The sequence below is a fragment of the Echinops telfairi genome, unplaced genomic scaffold (genome assembly GCF_000313985.2).
Source record: "Echinops telfairi isolate 266 unplaced genomic scaffold, ASM31398v2 ScPeMD7_655;HRSCAF=1070, whole genome shotgun sequence".
Taxonomy (NCBI): domain Eukaryota; kingdom Metazoa; phylum Chordata; class Mammalia; order Afrosoricida; family Tenrecidae; genus Echinops; species Echinops telfairi.
The window spans coordinates 31,831,127-31,857,441 of NW_022104553.1; the positions used below are offsets into that span (position 1 = coordinate 31,831,127).

Consider the following 26,315-nt stretch of genomic DNA (forward strand, 5'->3'; position numbering starts at 1 on the left):
AGAAGGCAGGTTGGTGGCTTTCTGGGCAGAGTGCAAGCATGACCCATGTGCACGTTGATTCCCCCGTTGAGTGGCGCTGGATGGTCACTTTTTAGTTCTTTTTTAAAAAAATTATTAGGGGCTCATACAACTTTTCTTTTAAAATTTTATTTATTTATTTTTCATACAACTCTTATCCCAATCCACACATACATCAATTGTGTAAAGCACATTTGCGCATTCATTGCCCTGATCATTCTCAAAACATTTGCTCTCCACCTAAGCCCCTGGCATCCGCTCCTCATGGTTTCCCCTCCCTTCCCACTACCCACTTCCTCATGAACCCTTGATAATTTATAAATTATTACTTTGTCATTTCTTGCCCTGTCCGACGTCACCCGTCACCCACTTTTCTGTTGTCCGCCCCCCAGGGAGGAGGTCACATGTAGATCCTTGTCATCGGTTCCCCCTTCCCAACCCACCCTCCCAGTATCGCCACTCACATGACTGGCCCTGTAGGGATCATCCTCTCTGGATTCCCTGTGTTTCCAGTTCCTATCTGTACCAGTGTCCATCCTCTAGTCTAGTCAGATTTGTAAGGTAGAATTGGGATCATGATAGTGGGGGGAGGAAGCATTTAGGAACTAGAGGAAAGTTGTATGTTTCATCGTTGCTACATGGCACCCTGACTGGCTCATCTCCTCCCCGAAGTTTGATTTTTTTTTAGTATTAATATTTTTATTAGTTTCTTTTTTTCTTATTTATCTCTATTTCATATCTTTTTAAAAAACCGTTTTATTAGGGGCTCGTACAACTCTTACCACAATCCATCCATACACCAATTGCGTAAAGCACATTTGCACATTCGTTTCCAGATGGTCACTGTTTAAACGCCCGCCTGAGGACATTTTGGCTTCATCTCTCTTTATCTGCCCCCGTTCTCAAACGCCACTGTCACCAGCCTAATGCAGCCATGTGATGCGACCGGAGTGTGACGTATCCCTCGACGTGCTCTTTCTAGGCAAAAGGGCTCGTTCCCAAGGCTCTTCGTAACTCACGTCCAGCGTCTGTCTGTGGCCCTTTCCCGCAGCGCCCCCGGCGGCGGAAGGAAGGACGCGACTTCCGGTTGCCCTTAGTTGAGGCGGCGCAAAGGCCGGCGTCCTCGGTGGGCGGGCCCGGCTTCCTTGCCCTCACTCAACGTGGCGTCTTCCCGGCCCCGCCCCCTCGGCGTCGCCCCGCCCCCTCGCTCACGAGCGAGACGCGCTCAGTCCTCCCGAGACTCGAGACGCGCCCACTCACTATGGCGGCCGCCGTGGCAGAAGTTTCCCGCGGGCTCCGGGCCCTGTTGGTGCGAAGTGAGTCCCTCCCTGGAGGTGGCGTGTTCCCCGCACCCGCGGGGCGAAGGTGGCCTCGCCGAGTTCGCGGACTCGGCGGGGCGGCTTGCGTGTCCGTGCTGAAGGCCGCGCCACTTCCGTGGGCTTGCCTTCTCGTGCGAGGTCGCTTCGCAGCTGCGCGTGGTCCCAGGCTCAAGGGCGCGAGGTGGTTCTTAAACCGAGACCCCCATGAAGCGCCCTAATCTTCAGGGTCAGCGCCAAGCTTGCTCCCAACAAGTCAATTCTAACTCCTTGTTAACAAGCCTCTGGGGGACCTGCGACACCCCCCCCCGCCCCCACCTTGGGTCACGGGAGAGCCATCGAAGGGTCGGGTCATTAAAGGCTCTCTCGTTTTTTGGGGCAGGACTTGTGGCTCCCCACCAGCCATATCTGGGAGTTGACCCCCAACCCCTGAGTTCCTCTGCATCCACGGAGAAGCCAGCCAAGGCAGAGCCCCCAGAGGGCCCAGACTACAGCTATGAGTCTCTGCAGGTGACATCGGTCCCGGGACACATCCTGCATGTGCAGCTCAACCGACCCGAGAAGAGGAACGCCATGAACAGGGCTTTCTGGAGGTCTGATGTGCCAACCCCGGCGGCCTGCCTGGAGGCGGTGGCTGAGGGACTGGGTAGGGCTGGGTGAGTGCCGTGGGTCCACGGGCATTTGGGTAGAGGACCCCGACCCCTCACAGGACCCTCTTCTCCTTACTTCCCCACAGAGAGATGGTGGAGTGCTTCAACAAGATCGCCAGAGACAGCAGCTGCCGTGCCGTGGTGATCTCTGGCGCAGGAAAGATGTTCACGTCAGGTACCGAGGCCTCCTTTCCCATCAGCCCCCACTCGGGTGTCTCCTGCTCCCGGAACCAGGGCCATGCTGCTGAAGTAGCTTCTTGTGGCTACTTGTGTCCCTTCTTACCAAAGGTCTGCTTTCATGAAAGCATTCCAGTACAGAAGGCAGCCATACCGAATGTGACAGGGTCCCAGGGCTCTGAAGCCTGGGTTTCCAGTCAGGGATCATGACCGGGGACAAGGCACTTCATCCACTTCGGGTCTGTGTCTGCCAGGGAACCTAGGAAAGCCAGGGCTTGTGTAAGGCGGAAACATGTCGGAGAGGGACGGGGGAGCTTTGGCAGTTGAGCCGACAGCAGAGTGAGGAGGCTGTGCCCCATCCAAGGAGGAGATCTTGGGACACCTGGGAGAACAAAGCCCTCCCTCGGGTTCCAACCCTCGTGGGTTTTACTGTCATAACGGCATCCTACCTAGCAACTTCTTGATGCCCATGCAGTGTTCCCCAAGTTAAAAAAAGCAGCACCTTCAAGTCCGAGCAGGCAGGGCTGTGGCACGGCTTCCAGGATGCGACCTTTCTTCTGAACTGCCCCATGCCCCATGGGGCTTGCCACAGCGGTGCTCTTTCCCAAGCCCATCTTCCAAGGTGCTTCTGGCTGGACTCGAACTGCCAGCCTCTGGGAGCAAGCTTTTATAGGCCCAGACAAGGTGGCTAAACCAGAAAAGCTGGTGAATGAAAGTGTTGCAGGGTGCCCAGCTGGGCTTGCTCTAGGAGGAGGTCCATCAGCAGCACCTGTTGAGACACTGAGGGCCCAGGGACGCCAGGGGACTGAGTACCGGGCCAGCAGGCGGAGTGCCATCTCCTCGACGCCCTGCTTGGCCAGCTCTTTTTTTAAACATTTTATTAGGGGCTCATAGAACTGTTATCACAATCCATACACACATCAATTGTGTAAAGCGCATTTGTACTTCATTCTCAAAACATTTTCTCTCCACTTAAACCCCCGGCATTAGGTCCTCATTTTTCCCCTCCCTCCCCGCTCCCCCCTCCCTCATGAGCCCTTGATAGTTTATAAGTTGGTATTTTGTCATATCTTGCCCTGTCTGACGTCTCCCTTCACCCACTTTTCAGTTGTCTGTCCCCCAGGGAGGAGGTCACATATAGTTCCTTGTAATCGGTTCCCTCTTTCCTACCCACTCTCCCTCTACCCTCCCTGTTTCGCCACTCACATCACGGTCCTGTAGGGCTCACCCCGCCCTGGATTCCCTGGATTTTCAGTTCCTATCTGTACCAGTGTACCTCCTCTGGTCTAGCCAGACCTGCAAGGTAGAATTCAAGTCATGGTAGTGGGAGCAGGGAGGAAACATTTAGGAACTAGAGGAAAGTTGTATTTCTCATCAATTTCTCATCACACCCTGACTGGCTCATCTCCCCGAGACTCCTCTGCAAGGGGATCTCCAGTGGCTTGGCCAGCTCTTGGGAGGATTGGATCCTCTTTTTCCAGAGAAAGAAGCTCCAGCTCAGAAAACGAACTTGCCTGGGAGTCAGCCGGGGCAGCCCGCTGTGTACTAACAAGCACGCGTAACCTTCCCAACATCACTTCCTCCGAGGAGTTGACGGCGACTCACAGTGACCCTGCCGGAGAGAGCGGCACTGTTCCACAGCATTCCCGAGGCCAGATGGGGCCTGTGAGCCCACCACTGGACTCACGGCACCCCCAGGGCCCCCAATACTCCTCCCAAAAGAACACTATTCCTGTGCATCTCCGAGACTGTCCCCTCTCCTGGGAGCCGCTGAGGGGATCGTTAGCAGTTCCACTGCTGACCCATTGCCCCGCCAAGGGCCTTACCCTCCCACACTGTCACCGGTCTCACCAAGGAAAGGAGGCCGCCCACTGGGCGAGTTGTTGACGGGATGGGTCAGGGGATGCTCCACCTGGGGGAGGGGGGCTGTGAAGGCCTACACCCCTCAGGGCCTCCTGTGGCTGCTTCTCCTGGCTCACAGCCCCACCTGACCGGCCGTTGTCCCCTCTCTGCCCTTGACTCTCCTTGCTACTCCCCTTGCTTCCCTGCTCTGGCCTTGCCAAGTGTCTCCAGACACGGTCCTACCCCAGGGCCTTTGCACCTACTGTGCTGAATATGTGGAGCTCTCTTAGCCCAAGTTCCCCCCATACAACCACTTTCAGGCCCTGACTCAGCGGTCACCTGCTCAGTGAGAGGGTCCTGACCACCTTATTTCAAGCTGCAGTGTCATCTCTGCATGTACATGCACACGCACAGACGCACGTACATGCATGCTACTTGTCCTTCCTCCTGGTACTTTTTTTTTTTTTAACTTTTTATCGTGAATTGGGGAGCCCTGGTCTTGTAGTGGTTACAGGTTGGGCTGCCCTCCACAGTCAGTGGTTCCAAACCACCAGTTGCTCCCGGGGAGAAAGACAAGGCTTCTATTCCCATAAAGAGTGACAGTCTCAGAAACCCACAAGGGCGGTCCCACCCTGTCCCATAGGGCCACTCTGTGGGTTGGCGTGGACTCTGTGGCAGTGAGGTTGGGGTTGGGGTGGCAGGTGAAGGTTTCCCAAGTGGACCATCGGTGTTCCATCCGGCAACTCAGAAGCATATTCAGCTTCCACTCCTTCCCCCACTGCCACCCCCTCATGCATTTCCTGTTTCCTTCCTCCTGTCCTGACTCTCTGATCTCATGTGGTAGGTGATTCTCAGGGATGCGCCCTTTATCTTCCCGTCAGCTATTGAGCTACAGGGGTGAGTCTCTTTAGCACAAGGGTGCTCACACTTCTAGCATGCAAGCTACTTGTTAAATGATCAAGTCAAAGTGATCTACCAACTACAAAAATGCAAAACATTTATTTTTATTATTACATTCATAAATGCGTTGAGAATTCTTTACATGTACAATGTACAATTCTTTACATGTACATATACAACAGTCCATATTGCACAGCACAACACAATTAGCTCTGTACATTTTCTGTCATTACCTGAGTTTACTGTGATGACTTGCACTGAATGGACTGAGCCAGGGATGCATAGTCCGAACAGTAGCTGCTGACAGCCAGCCTCAAGCACATTCCAAATGACCATCAGTCATGGTGGAACGGTGCTTGGACTTAATGATCTTTATATGGGAAAAGGCTGACTCACATAAACAAGTAGAGCCGAAGCATGCGGTCAAGGAGGTAACACATTTTCTCATGTTTGGGTACTTTCCCTCCGCTATTAAGTTCCAGAACTGTCCATGCGCCCTGGTCTTCCGCTGAATGTCGGCTTGTAGTGTCAAAATCTTCCATTCTGTATGAAAGTGATACGTTTTTGTCTTCTTACTTGGTCCAGCTCCCCTACTCATTTTAATACCCTTTCTTACATTTCAGAGACAAAAACCAAGGTCTAAAAATTGGCAGTAACTTAGCTTGTCAGTTTTGCAGCATTTAGCACACAGTTGTTTGCTCATGCATTTGACCCTTAAGATTGCATCTGATTGGCTGTGCTGTGTATCACTTAAGTGACGGGATTGATGATAGGCTTAAGTCTACTTTTTTAGTGCCATGGGATCTACCCAGATGTATTAGTCTGGGTACTTTAGAGAAACAAATCCACAGAAACTCACGTATAAGAGAGAGTTTTGGATAAAGGTTAAGTGCACATCAAGAAAACATCCCAACCCAGTGCTGCCCAAGCCCACAAGTCCAACATTAACCCATATGTCCAACACCAATCCACAAAGTCCTCCTCCATCTCACAAAACACACACAATGACACCGACTACAGGAGGAAAGCCCAGTCAGTGAATGTGTAAGCATCTCAGCGCTGGCAGGGGTCTCCACATGCTGCTCCAGCACCCAGGGCTGCATCAGGGTAGGTCCATGCGGGTTCTCCTCAGGGATGTCTTACAGGAAGTGAGCCTTGCCAGCTGAAGCAGGGAACTGGCTAAGGCAGCTGCACCCTGGTCCAACCATCAGAAAGCAAGAGACCCAAGAACTAGAAAGAGGAGGCTGACTGAGCCATTTATCCGTCCGCCCTTCAGTGAACCCCACCTGTGTTTACCGGCCAGGTTGGCACAATAACTACCTCACCACACTGCATTTGCGATCGACTAGCAGGCCTCGATCGACATTGACACCCCTCCTTTATCACTTCATACCGCTCCTGAATGCTCAATGCCGACTCATCGTGACCCTATAGGGTAGGCTCGCAACTGCTCCTGGGGGTTCCCAAAATGATTACTTTCCACTGGAGCAGAAAGGCTCCTCTTCCTCCCACTGAGTGGCTGGCGGATCTGCACCGCTGACCCCGGGGTTAGTGACCCAGCCATGCATCACCACTCTGCCACTTAGCACCCCCCAACAAAAGCTATTTTCTGATTTATTTTGTCCTCTGTCCCCCCTGCCTGATGAGGCAGCGGTGGTCATCTCAGTGGCTGGAGACCCAGGAGGTGGGAAGACACCGGTCCTCACTGAGCCCACATCCTAGAAGAGGAGGCTGGCCCTAAGCCAGGGGAACCCAGAGCCCCAGGGTAGGCAGGGGCGCAGTGTGGGTGGGGGTGGAGGAGATAGCAGCTGGCTGCTCTCTGGCCAAGGCTGTCAGGTGGTGACCTGTGGCCTGAATGCAGCCACAGGCTCAGTCTTGTGACTCCTGCAGGGGGAAGGGCTGCTGTCGGCAGAAGGAGGAGTGGGCACAGGGCCCTGGGCAGCGTGCCCGGAGTGGATAGGAGCTGGTGCCATGGTGATGAGGACTTAGCTTGTTATCTCAAGTGCGTGGGTTGCCCACCCCTTCCTGGGGGTGAGGGTAGGGTGGTGCTGTGTTAGCTGGTGCCCTGCTGTGGTGCTAGAAGCTGGCGTCTCACCTACCAGCCAGCTAGGTCACCCTCAGTAGATAGGTTTCAACAGAGCTTCCAGGAACACGTTCCAAAACCGAGCCGGTAACACCCTACAGATCACAGCAGAACCTTGACCGAGAAGAACTGGGGGTGAGCAAGCCAGCAAAGGGACATTCCAAAGGCAGCCAGGCAGCGGACTGGAGCAGGCCGAGGCGTGGACGTGCAGCAGGACCGGGCGGCATCCTGCTCTGTTCTCCGTGAGGCTGCACTGCGCAGAACAGACTTGACCTTGACCACTAACTAAGTGATCAGGGAGCCCTGGTGATGTAGAGGTGGGCTGCCAGCCCCCAAGTCAGCAGTTTGAAGCCACCAGCCCCCTCCACGTGGGAAAAACATGGGCCTTTTCCGCCCCGTCAAGTTACGGGAGGTTTATGGAAGCTCACAGGAGCAGTTCTACCCTGTCCTACAGGGGAACTATGAGTTGGTATTGACTTGATGGCAGGGTCTCTGGGGGCGGGAGTGTGTGGGTGGGGAAGCAGGGACACCTGGAGACATGAGGCTAGCCGCGACTGGGGGGTGGGGTGTGTGCACAGAATGACTGGCAGAGGAAAGGCCGGACTGGGGACCGGTTCTGAAGTTAGAGGGACAAAAATGGCTCCCTCCTTCCAGTTCCCACCGCCATCTCGCACACCCCTGACCCACCATTCATGCCGTCAGCCCCGGCTCTGGAGCCAGCCTCATGGGTCCCGGCTCGGTTGAGAATCTCGTCTGCAACTGGAAAGCCGCGTGCTTCTGTGAAATGGAGTCGATAACGGGACCTCCAAGTTGGGGGCTGGTGAGGGTCAAAGGAGCTGACGGGGTCAGCTGTTGAAAGTGCACCCTTCTCGGCATGTACTTGGTTACAACAGCCCCTCCCAGTGACCTTCAGTGTGCCAGCCCCCCACCACTAATCACGGGTGGGTCCCATAGGCACAATTGTACGGTTGAGATGTATAAAGATTATAGTCAAGTGCTAGAGAACATGAGAGATAGAAGAGAGATTAAAATAATGGAGTCAGACACATTTCATGGTAGCATGCTCACCTCAGCCCTGCTTGGTGGTTCACAGGAAGAGAGGGGGAGGGGAAGGAGGACAAGGGGAAAGGAAACGGGAGCAAGTGTAGTATTAAATAAAAAAATAAATTACGCTGAGGGAGAGGGAACCAGCCCCCACCCGCTGATTACTCCTACGAGTTCAGTAATACTACTTCTGGGTTCAGTAATGCACAATTGTACGGTTGAGATATATAAGCATTATATTAAAGTCATCGAGAGCATGAGAGATAATACAATAATACAGTCAGGCATGATACATGATACATAGCAACATTGCTCACCTCAGCCCAGCTTGGTGGTCCACGTGGAGAGAGGGGGAAGGGAAGGAGGGGAAGGGAACAAGGGAGAGGGGAGTGACCAGGAAGTGAGCAGCAAGGAGCTCAGGGTCAGAGTGAGAAGTTCTGCTGGCTCACACCTACATACCTTTTGGGGGCAATCCAGCCCACTAATTACAGGTAAAGACATACGTCACAGGAAGGGGCTGCACTATAGGTTACACGGCATTGAGAGGGAGGTCTAGGGGTTGGTCTCTGGGTCTCCATAGGAACATTATCAGTAGGGTGCAAACCCCACCTAGAGGAACCAAGCTAATGGTCCCAAAGCTTCAGAGAGAAGTAGGCCATTGTCCACAGCTGCAGGGAGCAGGCCCAGCCCTGCTGTGGGATGAGACAGCAGTCTGGCAGCAAGTGTCTGACTTCTCCCCACAAGCAAGGAAGGGAGAGGAGAGGAGGGAGGCAGAGAGAGCGCGTGTGCGGGAGCTCTTTATTGCTGACCCAGGCCTATATACCTTTGTGGGAGTGCAAGCACACTGATTACAGGTAAAGACATACCTCCCTCACAGGAAGGGGTTGCACTATAGGTTATACAGCAATGAAAGGGTGTATGTCTAGGGACATACACGCAATAGGAAGAGGAGGGATTAGGGGTGTACATGTGACAAGAAGGGTGGATCCTAGATTCAGGATGGCAACCTAACTTTGGATGTAACTGAGCAGGTTTGACCTGTTCTCTGGATTTCCATAGAAGCAATTATCAGTAGGGTGTGAACCCCACCTACAGGAACCAAGCTAATGGTCACAAACCTTCAGGGAGAAGTAGCCCATTGTTCTTAACAGCAGGAAGGTGGGGGGTGCCTACCATAGTCTGGCAACTGACTGCCTTCAGGGAGGATGTCCCTAAGCATCTGACCTCCCACCATATGTTGGCCAAAAGCCCCCAATGTTTGGCATGTCTTTGGTGGAGACAAAGCTGGGGAAAAGTCTCTTTATAATCCCACACTTCAGAACCCTTTCTGATCATCCTGGTGCCCCACATCCTCCCCTGCCAGGCCCTGTCTCCAGAGATCCACTGGCCTCCGTTCCATGCTGGCTTTTATTTTGATGTGATGCCCCACATCCAGTCCCTTCATAAAGATCTGCACAGGTGGTTGCTCTCTTTTTTGGTGGGGGGGGGGCGCTACAGAAACCTCAAGAAACAAAAGTAGCAAAAGCCATTGTTTCGCAACAGGTCCTTTTCTTTGTAACCTTGTCATTGTGAATTGGGTGCTGCTTGGGGGGGAGGGGGTCAGGTCGGGTTTCTAGGCAAGGGTCTGTGCATCCTTTGTGTTGTGTTGTGCAAGTGTGTGTGTGCGCACGTGTGTATGTGCCTGTGTGCATGCATGTTGTTTCCGTGCTGTCTCCTCTCCTGCCCCGTCCTGCCTTGTGAACTTGGCCGTGGGTTCGGCCACCCCAGTGATGTCACGTGGTCGACTCAGGTTAGTGCTGTTGTTCCCCTGACAGGCCTGTCTGTTGTGTGGCTCCGGCATTGAGCCGTGGTGGTGAGTTCATTTCCAGACCCGCAGGGGCACTAGGGACTATCAGCCCAAGCCCAAGGGGGTTCCACCAGTCCCCCCCATCCAGCCAGTGAGCCGGCCTTGGTCCTTTGTGAGTTTCCCTCCACTCCTTCCAGGCGCCTTTCTGAACGGTTGGTGATGGGCACCGGGCACCAGCTAGCTCTTCTGGTCTCAGGGTCACGCTGCGTCGAGGCTGGTGGTCAAGTGGTCATTTAGTCATTGGACTGACTGTCCCCACTAACCATTCCTGTGTGTCTCTGTCCTTCCCTGAGGATAAGGGACACCAAGGGCCGCCTTGCAGTGGTTTGGGGTACCTGCCCGGCCGAGCCTGGGTTCCGAGCCCTAGTTGGGGCGATGAATGGGGCCTGAGCGGCGGCCGGACTGTCCTTCACACCTGCCCCACCAGGTATCGACCTCATGGACATGGCTTCTGACATCATGCAGCCACACGGGGAGGACGTAGCCCGCATCAGCTGGCACCTCCGTGACCTCATCTCCAGATACCAGGAGACATTCAGTGTCATCGAGAAGGTGAGGAGCTGGGAGGGAGACCCCGCTGCCCACGTCTCCTGGCCGGCCCTGACCCCCGCTCCATTTCCTCCCAGTGCCCCAAGCCCGTGATTGCAGCCGTCCATGGGGGCTGCATCGGCGGAGGTGAGTGTGCTGCCCCTGCCCCCACCCTCACCCCGGTGCTCCCGCTGGCTGCTCGGCCCAGGACCCCCAGCCTCAGGTGGGTCCCCACGATGCAGCCAGAGGAAGGGCTGGCCCTGTGGTTGTTGAGTGTGCCTGGCCTTTCCCTCCCAGGCATGGACCTCATCACCGCCTGTGACATCCGCTACTGCGCCCAGGATGCCTTCTTCCAGGTGAAGGTGAGCCGCCTTCCTTCCCCTTGCTACTGCCACTTAAGTCTGGGCAGTGGGCCGGGCAGGACGGCCTGGAGGAGCCGGGGCCCTCTGGGAAGTTAGCAGCGATGAGCTGTCGGAAGTTAGACTCAGGAGGCAGTCCCACAGGGAGTGGGGTTGGAGGGGGTTGGCGGATGGGGTCAGACCTGGAGGGCTACCGGTGGGCATCTAGGCGTGGCTGACCCCCAAGAATCCAAAGGGCAGAGGGGCGTGGAGGGTGCTCTCTGTGCCAAACTTCAGGGCCCGGCTGAGCCAGGTGTGTCGATAGAAATGGAATGGGGGTTAGGGGACTTCCCCACCCCCTTCCTGGGCTGGGGTGGGGTACAGAGGACTTGAGCAATGAAAACAGAAATGGCTCCCCCGCTCCAGGAGGTGGACATTGGTATAGCAGCTGATGTGGGGACACTGCAGAGACTGCCCCGAGTCATTGGGAGCCAGAGGTGAGCGAGGAGGGCACCACGGGGGCTTCCCAGACCCCAGAGACCACCATCTTTTGACACTTGTGGCCCTCTTGCAGCTTGGTCAACGAGCTGGCCTTCACTGCCCGCAAGATGCTGGCTGACGAGTCCCTGAGCAGCGGGCTGGTCAGGTAGGGTCAAGGCCAGCAGGGCACATGGGCGGTGGTGTGGGCACGGAGGCGGGGCCCTTGGAGTTGCCCCCAGGCTTTCTCTGAGCGGCCCTTCCTTTATCTTGGGAGTCTAGGACCGCAATCCGCACGGTTGGCAGTTCAAAACCACTAGCTGCTCCGAGGGAGAAAAAATGAGTCTTTCTGTTCCCATGATGGGCTCCAATCTCGAGAATCCCCAGGGGCAGTCAGACTGTGCCCTGTAGGGTCGCCGAGAGCCCACACAGACTCGATGACAGGGGGTTGCTTTTGATATGAGGACCCTTCTGTGATGGCCCGTTTTGATGCGGGTCTTCACCTTCTGTGTGGCTACTTCCTCAGTGGTCTGGGGGACCAGCGGGAGGGCCCCAGAGGGTAGAAACCCCCTCCCAGGCCCCTGGTCCCCACCTTGCTTGCCTCCACAGCCGGGTGTTCCCAAACAAGGAGGCCCTGATGGAGGCCGCCTTTTCCCTCGCGGCAGAGATCGCCAGCAAGAGCCCGGTGGCCGTGCAGGGCACCAAGGTCAACCTGGTCTACTCTCAGAGCCACTCGGTGCCCGAGAGCCTCAATTTCATCGTGAGTGGCTCCTCCCAACTTGCCCCTCTGATTGGTGGGCGGCTGGCACCCTCCCACTTGCCATTGGCCCCCCTCTGATCTGCCCCGCCCCACTGCTCAGAGCTCCTGGAACATGAGCATGCTGCAGACGGAGGACATCATCAAGTCTGTCCAGGCCACCATGGAGAAGAAGGAGCTAAAGAGCGTCCCCTTCGCCAATCTCTGAGAGACCACCGGCAGCCGGCTGGCCGGGACCCAGCCCTGCCCATCTGGGCACCTTCCCACCCAGTCTTCCAGTCTAGAGCTTCCCAGTGAACCTGGGTTTGTTCTCCTGCCCTTACCGTGGCCCTGTGAACAATAAAAGCATTTCAAGAACCCGGTGGCCTTCTTGGGCACAGAGAAGTGAGTGAGATGCTCCCAGGGGGGCTCTAATGGTTATACTTCTGCAGAAGGCTGGGGGACAGCCATCTGACCGGTGGAATGGGTGCCCAGCAGGTGATTCCCATCAGGACCTCGGGTGGGCAGGTGAGGGTCTCTGAGCAAGTGGGACTGGGAGGCTGCAGAGGGTCCCCTGCCGGTCCGGGATGGAGGTGGCATCCGCCACGCCGGCGTCCTCTCTTTGTACAGCAGGGCAGGATCTGGGGCGGCAGGGAATCTCCTTGGGGTTTGATGGTAGGCGTGGCTCCTGGCTGCCCAGTCGTGGGCCCGTTGCCTCATCTCACGGGGCCCCAGGCTTCCTGCACCACCCATGCAGCCAACCTGCCCAGTTTGTGTGCTGACATGTGGACAGGAGCCCCAAGCTGAGGACAGGCCAACGCTGACTGTGGCCACCCCACGTGTGCAGAGGTGGGCTCCCTCAAAGCATTTCCCTGGCTGTGACTTGACAGAAGCCAGAGTCTGCTCCCCCAAGACCCCTCTGGGCCGGTGGGGACACCAGGCTTTTGGTTGATGGCTGAGAACCCTGCCTCCCAGGGATACCTTGAAGACAAGGGCACAGCCCTGAGTTCCATGTCCTCTCTCCTGCCCTGCCCTGCTCTGAGTACTTTTTTAGCTTACTGCTCTGTGTTAGGCCAGGCTGACTAGAGAAACGAATCCGGAGACACTCAGAGATGTGTAAGAAAGAGCCTTATATCAAGAAGTAATTGTAGATCAGGAAAGCATCCCAGCCCAGTCCAACTCAAGTCCCTGAGTCCCTCTTCAGACTCACGCAACCACACGCAATGACGCAGAACGCAGGAACATCACCGGCCTGGTGGTGCAAAGACCTGTGGATCCAGTGGCAGTGGATGCATCTCCAGGGCTCTGGCAGCAGCCAGGTCCGCCAGCAGGAAGGTGAAGAGGAGGGTGAGCGTGGAGATGGGGGGTTCCGAGGGTGAGGGCCCTCCTTATGAGGAAGCCCCTCCCACAAGGAGGCACCATCAGGCTGTGACCTGATTGACAGGCTAGACTCCACCCCTACACTTTTATATATCTTCCAGTTGACTTGAAACTAGGTACCTACCACCTGGTCTTTACAGGGACCCTTGAAGGCTCATACTGGTATTATCCCCACTTGACAGTCGCTTTGCAAACAGGCAAGTTAAGGTTAAGACACAACCTGAAGATCCTCCAGCCAGGCAGGATTTGAACCCAGAGCCTCTAAGGCCTTATCTCCAAGCCCACGACTGTTGAGATGGCGATCCTCTAGGGCCAGCCGACAGCGCTGCCTTGGGTTTGGAGGCTGTCGATCTTGCTGGGACCACCAGGCTTCATCTCCCCCCGAGCAGCTGGTGAGTCCAAACTGGGCCTTGGTGGTTGGCAGCCTGATGGGTAACCCACACACCGCCCGGGCTCCCTTGAAGCTCCTCGACACACAGTGTCATGGACACAGCAGAGGCACGTGGGGCATCCATGGGGTCCCCTTCACTGTGCCGGACACCTCCAGGCCACCCGGTCCCGCCTTCTCCACTTTCACCTGGTCTGCAGCCCTGCCCAGCCTTCCGGGTGCCACCCTTCCTCTGCCAACAAAGGCCTGGGCAGGGCTTTATGAGGCTCTGATAAGACACCAGGGTCAAAGTTCAGGCTCACTTCCTCTATGCAGAAGGGTCAGGGAGGGGGTTTGGGGGACTCTGAGCTGAGCTCCGACCCAGGTGGTTTAGGCTCTGGCTAATGATATCCACCGGATAGGCTGATAAGAGAAGGCAGCTTGCGTTGCCCTGGGAGAAGAGGGGGGCTGAGATCTCCTTAGACCTTGCCCTTGCCCTGTCAGCCACTCCCTGGTCCCCGGCTATAAGAGCCACCTGCCTCATGTCACCGGTCCCCATTTCTCCCGCTCTTCTTACAAGACACACCATCAGCCTCGTCTCTCAAGATGGCCTTTGTCCCTGCACCTGGCTACCAGCCCACCTTCAACCCGGTGAGCTGTCAGCCCAGACCCTGACCCCGGAGTCTGGGGACCCTCGAGATCTCCTGCCCACCCCTGATCTACCCCCGACGGCCTGATCCACTCCCCACCGACCCTCAGGCCACTCATGTCCACCTCCGACCCCTGGCCTCTTCTCCGACGAGCCCACCCCCTTTGTTTTCACTTCCCTCTGAGGGGGAAGGCCTGCCCTGAGCAGATGGCCCCCAAGTCCCTCATCTGTCCCCCTTCCACAGACTCTGCCCTACCTCCAGCCCATCCCGGGGGGCCTCTGCGGGGGGATGTCCATTTACATCCAAGGAGTGGCTAACGAGCACATGAAGAGGTAAGACCTGCCCGGTTGGGCTCTGATGGGGATAGTTTCTGGACCCCGGGGGCCAAGGTCTTCTCCACCCTAGTGGGGGGAGGGACTGTGCCAATTGATGGAACGTGCCTCTGATCCTCAACCGATGGCCAAAGACCAGGCTGGAGCTGGGGACCTAGGACTGGGAGGTCAGATCAGGAGAGGGACCCGGGAGCCCAGGAAGGCTCCGGAGGAAGCTTCCAGCTCACCTGAGAGCCAGCCAAGAGCTGGGAGGTGGGACTGGAACCGAGGACCACAGTGTGACCCCATGGGTTCCCCTCCTGGGTGCTGCGCCAGGACATTTGCACTCAGAGCCGGCTCTGCCGTGTGACCGGGAAAGCCCCCTCCCTCTCGGGCTGTGGGGGCGGCATGTGTGAGATGGCGGGTGCCTTGGGCCATGCCCACACATGGCGACCCCAGGTGTATCGGGGGTCCAATGGCTGGCCAATCCTGTACCTAGGCAGGCAGGGGTGGGCCGGGGGAGCGGTGCAGGGGGAGCAGAGATCCTGGAGTAGAATTATACACAGGACAGACCAAGACCACCACAGCTGTAGACTGTGCAAGCCAGTAGGGGTAACAAAAGGCCAATACACAAGAGGGGTTAGATGGCAGATGGGAAATTTGAAGGAGGGATGGCAGATGGGGAAAGTATGCCCATGGGGGGGGAGGGGATAAGGTGTCGTTAGGTGGGGTGTTCCGGAAGGGACATTTCAGCACAGTCCTGACATAGGTGAGGCTTGAGGGGGTCCGGAGATAAAAGTAGTCCAGGTAGAGGGAGCAGCGTGGCTGTTGGAGTAGCCTAGGGGTGGCTGGTTCTGAGGGAGGTCCAGAGGGAACAGCGAATGAGGGACCAGGTGGTGGAAGATGAGGATGGGGAAGTTGGGGTGCAGATCAGGTGGCGCCTCAAGGCGCAGGAAGGCTCTGAGCAGGCTGCTTTTAGGAGGTGATGGGGCTGGGTGGGGAGGAACTGGGGAGGGAGCTGGGAGACCTGAAAGGAACTGACAGATGCCAAGAGTTTGGGGACAGTGCCTGGGCTCGGGGCAATGCTGGGTGGAGTATTTGCCTTGGGAGAAGTTGGAGGGAGGTGGTGGGGGTGGGCAGGGGGAGGGGGCGTCTAGAAGGAAGCAGGACGCTAAGAGATGGCAACAAGGACCTCAAACTCCACCCCTCCTCGAGTCAGTGCACGGGACCCTCGGAGCAGGGTGAGGGCTCCTGGGAAGCAGAGATGAGTCCCCCCCGGGTCTCGCCGCCAGGTTTTTCGTGAACTTCATGGTGGGGGACTCTGGACAGGACATCGCCTTACACTTCAACCCCCGCTTCGACGGCTGGGACAAGGTGGTCTTCAACACCAAGCAGGGCGACCAGTGGGGCAGCGAGGAGAAGAAAAGAAACATGCCCTTCAGCAAGGGCGCTCCCTTTGAGCTGGTGTTCATGGTCATGGCTGAGCACTACAAGGTGCGGGGGGGGAGCACTACCCCCTCCCTCCTCCTCCTCCCCCCTCCCTCATCAGTTTGTGTGTGAAATCTCCGTGCTGGTCTGTGCACACATGGTCCGTGGCTCCTGATGACTCTGATGGCCGTCCTCTCTCAGTCCTCCCACCCCACCCTGCCTCATCACTACAGCTACAGGGGGCATCCTCTTGACTGCTCCCACCCTGCTCCCAGAGGAAAATCTCCTAGGGCTGGGGGATGACTGGGTCGGAGCATCTCCCTCGACTTTACCGTAGTTGGGCGCCAGATTTCTTATCTCATCATGCAAGGCTAGCCCCAGGGTTTGATGTCGGACGGATCAAGGGTCACGTCTGGGCTGCACGTGAGTGGGCCCTCTCAGTGTTTGGAGTCTCCATTGTATTAGACAACGGGAACGCGCCCACAGAGAGCTACTGAGAGGCTCCGTTGATGTAGAACTTTCAGCCTTCGGAGCAGGGTCCCCCCTCACTCCCCCTCCACCTCTGGTTAGCACTAGCAATGGAAATCATGAAGGTTGATCTCAAGTATGCTGAGCTATGGTCACAGGGCCCAGGCTCTCGCTGGATTTCGACGGTGTTTTTGCTGTGCTCCTCTGTAATCTCAGGGAGGAATGAGCACTCGTACAGACGAGAACACAGACTCAGAGAGGGGAAGTGACCCAGCTCAGGCCCCACAGCTAGGACTGGGCATCGCCGTAGAACTAGGACTCAGACATAGTCCGCTATCAATCTCCATTCCGAGACTCAATCCTCTCTTCTCTCTCGTTCTCCAGTCTGTGAGCTGACTTTTGACCCCTGCTTTGACTTCTCGCCCGTGGGCTCTCAGCAACCTGACTCTGGAGCCCTCTCTGTCATGGCCCCTGGACTTTTGACTCCAAGTTGTACTGTGAGAGCCCTGCTCTTTGAGTCCCGTCTCTCTCTTCCCACAGTCGTGGGTGCGGACTCTCGTCTTTGCCTTCCAGGTGGTGGTAAACGGAAATCCCTTCTATGAGTACGGCCACCGGATTCCCCTGCAGATGGTCACTCACCTGGAAGTGGATGGAGACGTGCAACTTCAGTCCATCAACTTCATTGGCGGCCAGCCGGCCCTACAACAGGTGTGTGGTGTCTCCTCCCTACCTCGCTTCCTATCTTCTTTAATTCCTTACCGCATTCCTTTATTTCCTGAGCTTATGTCCTCTGTGAATCCCATTGTTAGCTGATGCTGGGACAGCATGGGGAGGACAGATGTGACCCTGGTTATGAATAGTCAGGAGGAGGGCGAGGAGGAGGAGGAGGAGGAGGACTGTACGTACAGAAGTAGTCAGGGTTAGGATGGGGGGGGGCGGGTAATGCACAGACCTAGGAGTGAGGACTGGGATGAAGGCTATGCAGGAAGTTTGGGGGTACAAAGAAGGCACCTGACCTACCCTTGGGTCATCAGGATTTACTGAAGAAGAAAAGGTGTGTCAGCTGAGTCAGAAAGTGGGGCATGGGCAGGAGGAAAGAACACAGGAAGAGCCACCTTAGGAGAAACGAATCAATGTCATTAGTCATTGGGGAAAGGCAATGAAAAGAATGACGAGAGAAGACTACAGACCCAACAGAAGAACTGCAGTGGGAAAGCTATACGTTTCCAAGTGTCGGTCGGTCACATGAGACAATCAAACGTCTCGTACACTTCCATGCTGCTGGGAAGGCTAACGGGCACAACCACTTTGAAAAAGACCTTGCTCGTGTCTGGGGAAGCCGGACAAACACATGCCTCATGGTACAGAAATGCCACGCTGGGTGATAATGCGCACATCACCACCAACACACACACACACACACACACACACACACACACAGTGGAAGATCCACAGCAGTGCTGTTGGTAACGCCTCGGGGCTCAGATGGCAGTTGTCCTCAGGTAGGAGAATGGACAGGCACAATGTGTGAGTCACCCAAAGGCAAGTTCTCAATGACACTCAACAGTAGGCTGACCCTCGGTGACCTGACGTTTCTTTGAAAAACCACTTTATAGCTCATAAAATAAGCAAGCCACGATATTTTGCTCAGGACACTAGAGACACGTGACGGAGCTTCGAAGAAAGAAAAGTGCTGGTAGATCTAGGAGTCCTGGTAGCACAGGGGTTACGTGCTGGCCTGCTAACTGCAAGGTCAGCAGTTTGAAACCACCAGCCACTTCTTGTAAAGCGTTAGAGTCTCAGAACTTCCAGGAGCGGTGCTGACCTGCCCTGCAGGTTCGGTGAGATCAGGAAGGGCACACGGGTCAACGGGACACGCATACCTCCTGGGTGTTGGCTTTACACACACGACTCCTCCAACTGGCCATCAGGTGCCACCCTTGGAATCCAGAACCCCCTTGGACAGGGGGTTTCCCACGGCAACCATCCTATACCAGAGACCCCAAGGGAAAGGACTGTGACTGTCGTCAGCCCCGTGTGGGGACGTGACAAGACGTCACTTGCCCAAGGCCATGGAACTTCTAAGGGGCAGAACCAGGGATCCAACCCAGCCGTGTCAAAGATCGTACCGGTGCCTTCTGCTCCTCTGCCTCCCTGGTGAAGAAGCGTTGGCAGTACCTTCTTTTATAAGGGTTTGTGGCTGTACATTTTCTTACCCGGCTTCCTCGGGGTTTCTAAAGAGGTGATGGCAGTAAGTAAAGGGTTCTCAAGGTGATGGGCTCAAAGATAGAAAGTCAAGGCAAAAACCAGCTCTTTCCAGCCAGTGCCGAGCGACAGGCATCTCCCGGGGCAATTGTCCAAAGTGCCGCGAGACCGGCGGCAGGAGCAGGTCCCAGGCAGCGGCAGTCTGTGCTGGACCCCGCTGCCTACAGGAAGAGTGGTCCCCCATCCACACAGTTCATGTGAGCAGGGGCCACAACGGACCGGCCCGAGGCTGGATGTGGGGGAGTTCTCCTGGGGCTCTGAGTGATGGGCTCGCGAAACAAGGCTCCCCGATGTTGTCTACGCCGCAGCATCCACACCAGCCCCTGGTGAAGCACTGCACCGCTCAGAGACCCGGCATCGGACAGGTCCCACCATGCACCGCTCCGGGGCCACGAAAAGGGGGCTAAACTGATTCCTGGAGAGGAAAAGTTAGTGAGTCAAAAGCAATCGAAGAAAATTCAGGGTGGGGAGGGGTGGACACGATGAAAGAAATGCATAAATCCGCAGCTGTGCCTACAGGGGCGGTTCCAGCAGGGCCATGCTGGCCCAGCAGGAGGCTCTGTGCAGAGGGCCCGGAGCCGCAGCTCCAGCTCAGAGGAGCCAGGCTCAGAGGCAAACACATCCTTCCCATGGAACACACGGATTAAAGGCAAGGACCCTTAAAGTGGACCACACCAAGTTCACTGAAAATGGGAGACAGCAAAAGAGAGATGGAGTCAAAGAAAACCACCGGGCAAAGCTGTGGGCGAGGGCGACGCAGAGGCAACGCCAGAGAGAGAGACTCAGAGAGCAACCGAGAGCAGGGGACAGAGAGAGCGAGCCCACTTGACTGGGCAGCTTGGTCCCACGTGGGGAAAGGCTGTTGAGGGCAGGACAAGTGATAGGACAGGGCACAGAGAATGGCATCTGCTTGGCGTGGAACTAAACGGGTCGCGTGACGTATTCTCAGCACCTTTCAGTCTTGGGTTCACACCCCATCACCGTCTTCTCTTGCAGGACCCCCACGCACCCATGGTGATCCCAGCATACCCAGTAAGTACCTGCTGCTGGGTGGTGGTTTCCCCTGGAGGAGGTCTGGGGACAGCTGCAGGACTCCAGGGTCCCCTCATCATTCCTGCCTTCTGTCCCCACGTGTAGGGTCCGGGACAGGACCAGCCACCACTGAATAGCCTGCCTGTGAGTGGGCGGGTGGGGTGGGGGTGGGGGGGGTGAGAATTGGGAGGAGGGCTTGGCTGGGACAGGTGTGCTCCCCCCCCTGCGTAGTCCGTGTGCTGTCACTAGTCATTGCAGACCGTGGGATGACAGCTGTCCTTCACTTCACAGACCATGGAGGGACCCCCAGCCTTCAACCCGGTACCGTGCCCCGCAGGGCTGGGGACTCGGTGGTGGTGGGAAGGGAGGGATCCTGATCCCTGGGGAGCTCGGGGCGAGTCAGACATGTGGCGGGAGAGGGCCCGAAGGACTTGTGAGCCAGGAAGTAGGAGAGGCTAGAGCATGGGGCGGAGGTCAGAGCGAGGGAGGGGCAGAGATTGGGGATACTTTCCAGGATCCTTGAGACTCCTCTGCCAAGCCCCCCCTGGTCCGGCTCCTGAGGACCTGAGAGGATGAGACCACGTGTCTTCTTGCAACAGCCTGTGCCATTTGTGGGGAGACTGCAAGGAGGACTTCGAGTCCGGAGAACCGTCATCATCACGGGCTTTGTACCCGTCTCCGCCGACAGGTGCAGGACCCGGCTCGTGGTGGGGGATGTCCAGCCTCATCCCGCCTCAGACCCAGGAGTCCAGGCCCCAGTCTCCTCCTCCCTTGGGGCGCCAGGGAGCTCTGTCTGACCCCACCTCCCTGTCCGCCTTTAGTTTTGCCATCAACTTCAAAGTGGGAGCCTCCGGGGACGTGGCTCTACACATTAATCCCCGGATGAAGGAGGGCGCGGTGGTCCGCAATAGCCATTTGAACGGCTCCTGGGGGTCTGAGGAGAGGAACGTGGCCCACAACCCGTTTCGTGCTGGACATTTCTTTGATGTGAGTGAGATCTTCCTACCTGCCCCCACTACCCCCGCCCCTGCCCCCACACCTCCGTCCGGGTCCTGGCTTCATGTCCGCGTCTCCCAGCAGCTGTCCATCCGCTGCGGCATGGATCGCTTCAAGGTCTTTGCCAATGGGCAGCACCTCTTCGACTTCTCCCATCGCTTCACAGCCTTCGAGAGGGTGGACACGCTGGAGATCCAGGGTGACGTCACCTTGTCCTATGTCCAGATCTGAATGAGCCCTGGGCTGCGCCCGCAGGGCCACAGAGTGAAGGGTGTCCTGGGATCCCCTCCCAGCCCCCAATAAAATGTCTCAGGGTGTCTCGTGGGTGTCTGTGGCCCTGCCATCTCCTTCCTCCCGAGCGGTGCCGGTCCATCCATTCAGGTACCATCCATCCATCTGCCTTCCCTTCATCGTGGATCTAGTTACGTGCCAGGCAGTGACCTCAGGGCAGAGGTTCTCAACCTTCCTGATGCCGCCCAACCATCAACTTATTTTCGTTGCTACTTCATCACTGTCATTTTGCTGGCAAGTGCCCTTACTGTGGGGATTGGTGAGTGGTGAATTGGAACTGGGACCAGTACTCAGGGCGCACCTATGTCCTCCCTCATGAGGGAGGGACCACCTTGAGACAGACTCCCAGAAGCGGGAGCAGGTTTGGGGTAAGTTGAGGAGACTCTGAGGGATTCCGTCAAGGAGAGGAGGGTCCAGAAAGGCAGGGAAGACATCCATCTCTTAGGCTGCTGGATTAGGGACAAAGGGGGTTGGCTCCTCAGTGCCCGCATGAGGCCATAACAGAGGGGTTGCAGGGAGATCAGGCACCCTAATTGGACCCCTATGGGAAAATCCAGAGCTGGGCATGTGCAAACTAAGCCCCTGAGCCCAGGTGGGAGGTCCACCTGGGCACACAGGCTAGGCCCAGCCACATGATACCAGCCAGGTGGGCCTAGACTCAGCCAGTAGGATTGACCAAGGCCCTCAACCGCCTCCCCAACCAGGGGTGGGCAGGAGAATATAAGAGTCAGGCACGCAGCCTGGCACACCCTCTGGCCTCACCACCAGTCCCTTGGTTACTCTGCCCTTGCTCAGGTGCGTGCTGTAAGCAGAGGGCTTCCCAAGTGAGGGTGCGCAGGCCGCAAGTTCTCTTGGCCTCCGGGATTCCCCAGTTCTGAACGGGTGGCGTTCCACACTCCAGTTCCTGTCTTCTGTCTACATATCTTTTTTTGCGCCCATCTGCGAACCCACGTGGCTTTCATGAGGCCCAGCATGCTTTTCAGAATAGCGTGTACCTTTTGAGACGGTCAAACCTGAAACTTTCCTCCATAAAGACTCACTTGGATTACGAAAGTGCTTCTGCCGCATGCATGCTTTCAGCGTGTGGAACAAAGGCCGGAGGCAAACACGCCAGAAACCCGTCCGCGTAGAAAGATGGCAGGTTTGGCTCTCGTGTAATGGGCCAGTCGGCTTTGGGATGAACGATAAGAAGGAGGAGTCAACGAACTCTAGTATATGCTGCATGAAATCCTATAAAACTTATTACTCCGATGGCTAGGCTCAGTTTAAACTTTTGCATCTATGAGGGAGCTTTCTAGAGTGATGACAATATTCCATATCCTGGGTTGCACCCATTTATGTCCCCGGCAACAAGGCTTTCTGTCCCCGGCAACAAGGCTTTCTGTCCCCACCCTCCTCCCTCCAAGACTTCAACAACTGTCTATTTAAGACGTAGACAGTTCACTGATACGCGAGTGATATTGCACAGCAGGAACACAAGCGCAAACCCTGTAAACACTGGTTAGTGATCCGTTTCCTGAGGTGTTCTGGGCGATGCGGACTGACGTCAGCAACTTCAGCCGCGTCACAAGAACATGGAGGGGCGCACAGATGGGCTGAGGACATGGACAGCAAGCCGAGAGAAGCATTGAGGTGAGGACCCGGGTGGAGGTGTTGTGTCCACTGAACAATTCTTTTCACATTTGTAATGCATCTGAAAATGACCCGAGTAAAGTGTTGGAAAAAACGCTTCTGCGTTTTCTAAAGCCTCGTGTAGAAACAGCTATATGCAAACGGAAAGTTTTAGGTGTGATAATCATGACATAGTTTGGTTCAAAATGGGATTTCTCTTTTAGAGCTCTGTGTGCAAATATTGGTGAATAAAATCATTTGTCTCTTAAAATAAACAAACAAACAAGTCAGCTGAAACCTTGGCAAAGGATCTGAATAGACATTTCTCCCAAGAAGAGTTTCCAAAGGCCAATAATTAGGTGAGCAAGCTGTTCAGCGTCAGAAGAGAAATATAGATCAAAGCCTCAGCCCGAGAGAAGAGATAACCCACCTCCACACAAACACTCCCACACAATGTTCACAGAGGCTTTATTTATAATGCCCCAAGGTTGAAAGAAGCCAGAGGTTCATCCACTGATGAGGGGGTGACTCACAGTGGTGCATTCACACACGGGGCCACTCTTCAGCTAGAGAAGAAGCAAGATGCTTCACCATCCGGAGGCAAGAAAGGTGAAGAAGAGCATCCTCGCATGGGAACCATGCGCCCAATGGAAGGATGGGCCAGGAGAATCTCAGCTGCCCGCACTCTGAGCCCTGAAGCACTAGGTGGTGCCCGGCTCTGACTGCGAGCACGTTAGAAGGTCTTGGCTAGCGTGGGAGAAAAATGACGAGGCTCCCTGATGACAGAGAACTGCACAGACCTCCCTGCGGTAGCTTCATACTCAGCCCAACAAGAGACGACTCTATCAGATAAACACTCACAAGAGAGAGGTACACACGCTTTACAAGAATCAGCCATTGAGGCCCAGAGGGCAGCGTTGGCCAGGGGGACAAAGTTCAGGAGGCAGGAAGGCTTAGGAAAGACGGTGGAAGGGAAACTGGAAACAGGCAGGAAGTGGGGTAAGTGAGATCACACTGTGGAGATTATAATCAATTGTCAGGGTTATCCAGCTCCTAACACATCATCACGGGCCCGGTAGGCGCAATTGTACAGCAATAATAAGTAAAGATTATAGTAAAGAAATAGCATGAGAGATAGAAGAGAGATTAAAATAATGGAGGCAGACACATTTCATGGTAGTATGCTCGCCTCAGCCCTGCTTGGTGGTCCATGTGGAGAGAGGGGGAGGGAAGGAAGTCAAGGGGACAGGGAACAGGGGAGCGAGGACGGAGAGGAGAGGGGGAGCCAACAAGAGGCCAAGGGGGGAGCCCGAGAGAGTTCTTTATTGCTAACCCAGACCTATATATACCTTTGAGGGGTGTGCAAGCCCCCTAATTACAGGTAAAGACATACATCACAGGAAGGGGTTGCACTATAGGTTATACAGCAATGAGAGGGGACAATCTAGGGACATACAGGCAATAGGAAGAGGAGGGATTGGGGGTGTACATGTGACAAGAAGGGTGGATCCTAGATTCAGGATGGCAGCCTACTTTGGATGTCTCTGAGCGGGTTTGACCTGGTCTCTGGATCTCCATAGAAACCATTAGCAGTAGGGTGTAAACCCCACCTACAGGGACCAGACTAATGGTTGAAAGCCTTTAGGGAGAAGTAGCCCATTGTCCTTAACAGCTGGGAGCAGGGCCTACCTGTACAGTAGTCTGGCAACTGACTGCCTTCAGGGAGGTAACTTGACAATCATTTATCAGCTGCAAGCAGTGCCCTAAGTCTAACATATATTTGGGGGAGGCGACTTGGGAGAAATCGGTCTGTTGCCCACAAACAATGACCTGAGAAAGCATGTGTATGCATTGTTGAACGGAAAACTGATTTGCTCTGGAAACCATCTCCCAGTTCACACTTTCGAAAATTTCGAGTGAAGTCCTACAACGTGGACGGACTTGGAAGCAGAGTAGGAAGCGCAGGGAGGCAGCCACAAAAGCCCGGATCCTCAGAGGACGCAAAGTCGGAGCCAGCAAGCTGACTGACGGTGGCCGTCGGAGGCTCGGGGAGGGGACCAGGGGCAGCGGTTGCCCCTTCCATTAGGAATGGACTTTCTGTTTTAAGATGATGAAAACATGGTGGGATTAGCTGGTGGCAACGGTGACAGTGAGCGTGAGTCAGGCTGCCTGCTTCCAGGAAGCTGGGAAGACAGGTGCAGGGGTGAGGGAGAGTCTTAGTCACTTTAATATTCAAGGAGACAGAGTGGGTCCAATCTGACAAAGTACTGTCTCCCTGAACAGAGACATGAGATGTTTGCGGACACGAGACAAGAAGGGGTTCGGGAAAGGGGACAGGAATGGAGGTTTCTGGAAAGCGTACAGGCCACGTGGAAGCCGCACGGGATTCCCAAATGGTGCGGCAAACCACGTGGACTGAATACAGGAAAAGGGCGTGTAAAACCCACGGGTCCGCCCCCTTACAGCATGCACCTGAGCAGGGGCAGAGTACAAGGGGCACTGGCAGGGGGCCTAGAGGGCCAAGGGGCTTACAGGGCTGTGCTCGCTGCCTTTACTCTCTCCCGCCCCCGCGGACTCGGGAGGCATGCTTGGGGGCATTGGCAGGTCCCATTGGCGCAGTCTAGGCCCACCTGTGATGTCACGGGGCTGGGTCTAGTCTGTGCGCTCTGGGGGACCTCCCACCTTGGCTGGGGGCTTGTGTGTGCGCGCATGCTCCGTTTGAATCTTTCCCATAGGTGTCTAATGTACCTGATCTCTTTCGACCCCCTCTGTTGTGGCCCCATGCAGGCATTGGGGAGACAACCCCCTTTGTCCCTAATCAAGCGACCTAATCGGTGAATCAGTATCATGTCTTCTTGTGCTATTTTTGCTCTACCGGTCAGTAGCTGTCAGGGATTGTGTGGTGAGGTTATAATGGAACAATTGTTCTTGCACAAAAGAACATGTTTCAATCCAGTTACTCTTTAACCAGCGTGCCTGTTCTTCTGGTTTACCGTGACCCACTAATTGTTTCCATTTTCACTGCTGAAGAATTCTGCTTATGTTTTAACAATCTTAATCATTCTTTGTCCGCTCCACTGTTTCACTTAAATTTATACTTTCCTTCAATCGTTTCCATCAAAGTGACCTTCATCTCTAGCTTCCAGAAAAAAACCAACAAGACCAGTTAACTCCCTACAAACTCCAACCAAGACCACTAAGCCAGACTCAAGACAAGCAAAAGGCACGGAGTCCCCGCAGGTCCCCGGGCCTCACGTGATATCCATTGCCCAGCCTTCTGAGTATAATAAAAGCCCCGGACTATCCTAAAAATGCGTGATTTTATAGCGTGCTCATGAGAAGATCAATGAAATTGCACAGGAGGGGAAAGAGGGCAGGGCAGATCAAGCAAATTGGCTGTTGCTGATCCGTGAGAGAGACACATGTTACACTATTGTGTCTACTCGTGTACCTGTGCGAAATTCCACATACTTAGCTCATTTCATATTAAATCGTGTTCCACAAAATAAAACACAACTCTTAGAGATATACCGGAGACCCACCTCTAAAATTAGCCATGGC

The 26,315-nt window shown here is 55.5% G+C and overlaps 2 protein-coding genes across 2 annotated transcripts; both read left to right on the top strand.

Annotated features, from left to right (window-relative positions):
* The first annotated feature begins 1,228 nt into the window (after nucleotides 1-1,228).
* Nucleotides 1,229-12,333, top strand: ECH1 (enoyl-CoA hydratase 1). The gene is made up of 10 exons (XM_004715836.2): nucleotides 1,229-1,334; nucleotides 1,717-1,927; nucleotides 2,071-2,159; nucleotides 10,304-10,428; nucleotides 10,503-10,551; nucleotides 10,702-10,766; nucleotides 11,169-11,239; nucleotides 11,317-11,388; nucleotides 11,829-11,979; nucleotides 12,080-12,333. The coding sequence occupies exons 1-10, from the start codon at nucleotides 1,280-1,282 to the stop codon at nucleotides 12,182-12,184; spliced, it is 993 nt and encodes a 330-aa protein (XP_004715893.1). The 5' UTR covers nucleotides 1,229-1,279; the 3' UTR covers nucleotides 12,185-12,333.
* An 806-nt stretch (nucleotides 12,334-13,139) lies between these two features.
* Nucleotides 13,140-21,169, top strand: LGALS4 (galectin 4). The gene is made up of 10 exons (XM_045292915.1): nucleotides 13,140-14,353; nucleotides 14,596-14,684; nucleotides 15,956-16,157; nucleotides 17,133-17,267; nucleotides 19,821-19,856; nucleotides 19,962-20,000; nucleotides 20,148-20,177; nucleotides 20,456-20,544; nucleotides 20,678-20,843; nucleotides 20,937-21,169. Exons 1-10 carry the CDS (start codon nucleotides 14,309-14,311, stop codon nucleotides 21,081-21,083), a joined length of 978 nt encoding a protein of 325 aa, XP_045148850.1. The 5' UTR covers nucleotides 13,140-14,308; the 3' UTR covers nucleotides 21,084-21,169.
* The last annotated feature ends 5,146 nt before the right edge of the window (nucleotides 21,170-26,315 follow it).

What these genes read in the sequence shown, in the direction of transcription:
- ECH1 (XM_004715836.2), top strand. Translation starts at nt 1,280, where the DNA reads ATGGCGGCCGCCGTGGCAGAAGTTTCCCGCGGGCTCCGGGCCCTGTTG. An exon ending in TGGGGGCTGCATCGGCGGAG is followed by an intron (nt 10,552 to 10,701) that starts GTGAGTGTGCTG and finishes TTTCCCTCCCAG; the next exon opens with GCATGGACCTCATCACCGCC. An exon ending in ATGCCTTCTTCCAGGTGAAG is followed by an intron (nt 10,767 to 11,168) that starts GTGAGCCGCCTT and finishes CCCCCGCTCCAG; the next exon opens with GAGGTGGACATTGGTATAGC.
- LGALS4 (XM_045292915.1), top strand. Translation starts at nt 14,309, where the DNA reads ATGGCCTTTGTCCCTGCACCTGGCTACCAGCCCACCTTCAACCCG. An exon ending in GACCCCCAGCCTTCAACCCG is followed by an intron (nt 20,178 to 20,455) that starts GTACCGTGCCCC and finishes TTCTTGCAACAG; the next exon opens with CCTGTGCCATTTGTGGGGAG. An exon ending in GTGCTGGACATTTCTTTGAT is followed by an intron (nt 20,844 to 20,936) that starts GTGAGTGAGATC and finishes GTCTCCCAGCAG; the next exon opens with CTGTCCATCCGCTGCGGCAT.